The sequence below is a fragment of the Cyprinodon variegatus genome, unplaced genomic scaffold, assembly GCF_000732505.1.
Source record: "Cyprinodon variegatus isolate N-32 unplaced genomic scaffold, C_variegatus-1.0 Scaffold167, whole genome shotgun sequence".
Classification (NCBI taxonomy): Eukaryota; Metazoa; Chordata; class Actinopteri; order Cyprinodontiformes; family Cyprinodontidae; genus Cyprinodon; species Cyprinodon variegatus.
In genome coordinates, this window is record NW_015150620.1 from 731,431 (window position 1) to 736,008 (window position 4,578).

Here is a 4,578-nt window from a genome sequence, read left to right on the forward strand (position 1 = left end):
TTGGCCCTATCTCAAAGAATTTTTCGAAATAGTCGAAAAATTGAGCTTTTAATTCATATAGTGATATCTGGCTGTTTTTCTTTTAAAGGTTACTTTATACTTTAAGTAGTTTTTGGAGCACATACTTCATAAAGAGGTCAAGTTGATACTTCAACTTTTACCAGAGTGTTTTTAAACTGCAGTATCTATACTTCTACTTAAGTAACAAATGTGTGTACTTTTGACATAAAAATACAAATATAAAAAATATAACTGCGGATGTCTGGGGGACAGTGATTCACCTACATGTTAATAATGCTGGCGTACCATAAATGATAAATTATGAACAGTTTAGTTTGTGCCTTCAAGTCGTTGCCCATAGGAAGACGTTACTTGGATATAACGGAATATCTTGAGAACAGCTCTAAATGACACAAAACTCATACAGGTGAGTAGAAAATGATGTAATAACGTAAAATCAAGGGGCCAATGTAAAAAAACAACAACAAAAAACGCCGTTCCCCTTTAAGAAATGATGGATGTCATTAAAAAATAGATTTCGAAATGAATACAGTTACTTACACTATGAATTAACATAGAATGAAGTAATTCAATTTATTTATAGAGAGTCTCTAGTTTGTTGCATTGTTAATTTTAGGGTAAATGTTTTGGGACCTCTGTTCTAGTTATAGAGTCTACAGGCTTGGCTTTGTGGCTCCCTTAGCATAGTAAAGGATGAGCCACTGATGTTGTTTTTCTTCTTTTGTTATGTGTCCCTGGTCCCACCCTACCACCCCTGGTAAATCTGGTCTGGAACCGCCACTGTGAATCATTTTGTTGTTGCTTTTTTTTTTTTTTTAAATGAAACTCTGGAACCCATCCACATGAGCCCAAGTTTAGCTCCTCCAGCGCCCTAAGCTCCTCCCCCTTTCTCCCAGCGCTCTGCTCCTCTCTCCAGCTGATCGGCCCAGCGTCCCCGGTGGCCCTGTCCGTCGTTGCTTTCGACGGGCCCCGACTTCCAGTAAAACTGGATTAATTTTACGCGCTCGCCCGCCGCTCGTGTCGGCAGAGTTATTTACTTGAGGCCGAAACTCTGAGAAATAACCCGACTGTAGAGGAGAGCTTTAAAGTTCGGGCTAGCTTAACGAACAGGAGGCCTTCACTCCATCCACGGATTCACCTGCTACGCGGAGAGCTTGTGACGGCGGACAGACATGGGGGACACCGGGAGCGAGGGCAGCAAGGGTCCTAGCAACGTCAACGTTTTACCCCCGCGTTGTCCCTGTGGTTTTTGGGGGTAAGACAGAAAAGCTTCTCAAACATATTTCCTATTTTTTTTTTCTTCCAACGGTTAGCTAAACAGCTAGCATTAGCAACCCTAACAGAGATGAGCTGCCTTTCTTGTCATTAACCCGTCCTCATTGTTTTGTAGCACTAGCTTGTAGCTAACCTCAACTGGCCTTGTTAAAATTAGATTGTGAGGTTAAACTATAAGGTAGATGTGTAGATTAAGATAATTTGGCATATGAGACAGTATTAATGCTTAACACTACTTAACACAACGTATTCAGCAAAAGGGGGGTTAGAGATAACCTAAGGAATTGCTTTCATACGGAACAAACATACCAATGGTTCATTACTGTTAGTAAGAATCAATAAATAAACAGTTCTCCTTTAAGACACATCAATTATACGAATTTTCCATTCATATACTTTATAGGTTTATTAACAGTACAAAATGAATTTCCAATTTAATCACACTCCTTATTACTCCCTTCCTGTTCTGTTTCAAACATTACTACATAACTTTTCAAAGGTCAGAAAAGCTTTTGGAAAGATGTGCAGATTTTTTTTCTGTAGTTCCACTTAAAAATTCAGGGTGGACAGGGAGTTTCAATAGCTCATTTTCTGGTCTTTCCAGAGATGTTGGATTGGATTCAACCCTTGAAATTCATAGAGCTCTACCAGAATCCTTCTTGTCTTTGTTGTGTTCTTTGGGTTTCTGTACTGTCTGCTGCTCAGTCTTGACTTATGCAGCATATTTTCTACATTTATAAACTAATGTTTATATTTTCAACATTAAAGTTGGCAGTAATCGTTTGTGAGTCCTCTCTTGGTGGGGGAGTGAAGTCTATACAATGATAATACTACAGTGGAGACCGAAAGAAAAGCTGAAAAAGAAACATTTACCTTCTGCTGATGCAGTTGGTCTCGTTGCCCTGATTTTCCTTCGTTCCAGTTGAAATTTCCTACTCTAGAAATTTACACTTCCTGGTGAAACACACATTTAAATAAGTGAGTAATTAATAGTTGTCTGCAGCACTTGGTGGTAAGTTACACAGCTATTACAATCATTTGAATTGGTTGTTCCGCAGTAGAAACCTCTAAAAAAGGAAGGACTGGTGGTCCCTTCTTGTACCCTCCTTTTGTTAGATGCACATTAGTGCCACTCTGAAGCCTGTGATAAATTGTATAGGTGATGTGTTTAAATGTTATTTGTGTATTTTACAATAACATTTAAAATTACTCTGTAATAAATACAAGTTAAGGTGGCAGGGGGTACTTATACAAACTTTGACAAAAACGTATATTTAGATCTGTACGTTTTTTATTTTCCAAATATAAACAACTAATTTTGCCTGTACAAACATCTGAAAGTTATTTTGGCAAATGTTTGAAATTCCTCCAGTTTATCAACAAATAAACACAAAACAATTTAAATTGGGTGCTACAAGCTTATTAGGTGAAATGCACATCTAACCAGGTAATTAATTTTTACCTCCTTGTATTTTTCTGTTAATGGGTACTTGGCCCATTCATCGGTTTTAAGTCACTGAATCCTTTTATTGTTTCATGAGCTACTCACATATATTCAAACTAAATGGAGAAACACACTTAAGCCTTTAGGACTTTTATTATTATGAATTAGGAAAACAACTCATAACAAACTTTGAAAATGAAAGGTCACCAGCCCATTCTAATGCTATATTTACACCTAAAGCAGCAGAGGCAGCTAATTTACATGCATAGTCAATGGTTGATGCGCAGCAAAAGGTCCTGCAGTGCGTTTTCAGCAGCAGGAGCAGCGCGTTTGAGCAGCTGAAGCAGCGCCTCATGAGCATCTGACATCACGGGACGCGCTGCAAAAGCATTAATTGCTGGAGTTGGAAAAATTGAACTTTTGCTGCTCGACATGCCACATAGACCAATCAGAGAAGCTGATCTGGGAGCTGGCAGAGAGACAGACACAGCACTGCTCATGCAGTGCGCTACGATCAATCAAACAGAATTAACGTCTAAATTAACTTAGAATGCCAAAATCTGCCGGCAAAACATATTAGATTATATTATCCTGGTGCCTGCTGTTTGGAATGCGTACTTGAAAAACGCTAACATCTACTTCCAACCGCAGCGAACAGTAGCGGCAAACCACGAACAGGGAACAGGGCCAAAGGCTGCTGTTGAACGTGATTCCTAGTGACAACACACCGCCGGTGTACGGGGGTCTGAGCGGATGATAATTTGATATAAGCAGGCAGGATTGTAGTCTTAATGAACTGACTGCCCAGATGAAGTTTTCAGGTCAACTTTCTCACTTAAAAACAAAACTACTTTTTACCCACTGATCACAGCAAATATAGCTGCCCTTGTTACAGGCAAAGAAAGGATAGGGTAGCTCCGCCCAACGCGTATCAGACCCACTTTTCGACCTCGCAGCCAGACCAGCAAAAATGCTTCAGCCGTGCATCAGAACTAAACATGTACAAGCATAAAAAATTAAGAAGCATGGGCGTTTTTGATGCTCCTACTGCTTGCAGTGTGAACGTAGCATATCTCACTCTGGATGAGGACATGTTGACACTGTAGACGAAGAGTGTGTTTCATTTTGTTGGTTCATTTTTCACTTCTCATGTTTATTAAAACAAAACAGATCTCAGTCCTATTTTCTTTTTTTCTTTTTTTTTGTTTACCTGGGCACAGTGAAGGTTTACAACCCTAGTACTAGTTTCAAGGCCAAACTAAACCCTTATCATAGTAACAATCAGTTGGTCAACACTACATTAACCAATTCCAGGCTGCCACACCAAAGGACAGCTCCCTGTCTGTAGTGAGAAGCTGCTGCTCTGCTTTCTGATGTCCTTTTTCCTTTTAAAGACGGGAGCTACGATCAGCTCTTCTACTCTTATTGTAATTTTAACAGCGATGAAACAAGCTGTTATGATCATGATTTGTACACGGTTGCTGTAATGGCAGCCTTCCTGCAACATTTCTTTTTAAATTCATCAGGCGGTTAAATCAGTGAAAAGTGGTCCAAAAAAGGGGTTATTTGGTCACCTTATTGTTAGTCCTGGGCGATGTGGCTGAAAAAAAATCTAATCACATATTTGTTTATCTTGTTTTTCCTACCAAATCCAATGAATACATGTTTCCCTCACCAGGGTTTCCTAAAAAATGACAAATGACATAAATAGCTTTGAAAATCGAACTTTTATTTCAATTTAGGCCTGCAACTATTGATTTGTTAGCAGATCAATTAATCTATCCAGGGGTTGACGTTAAGGATTTTTACCACTTGCCCAAAGGGCAAGTGACTTTCAC

At 39.2% G+C, this 4,578-nt stretch overlaps 1 protein-coding gene across 1 annotated transcript in view; it reads left to right on the top strand.

Moving 5' to 3' along the window:
- Nucleotides 1-913: 913 nt before the first annotated feature.
- LOC107086943 (AN1-type zinc finger protein 3-like) overlaps nucleotides 914-4,578 on the top strand; it is an 18,681-nt gene continuing 15,016 nt past the window's right edge. The window contains exon 1 of the mRNA XM_015378236.1: nucleotides 914-1,276. Coding sequence (XP_015233722.1) covers nucleotides 1,194-1,276 — 83 coding nt within the window. The 5' untranslated portion in view covers nucleotides 914-1,193. The remainder of the gene's footprint in view (nucleotides 1,277-4,578) is intronic.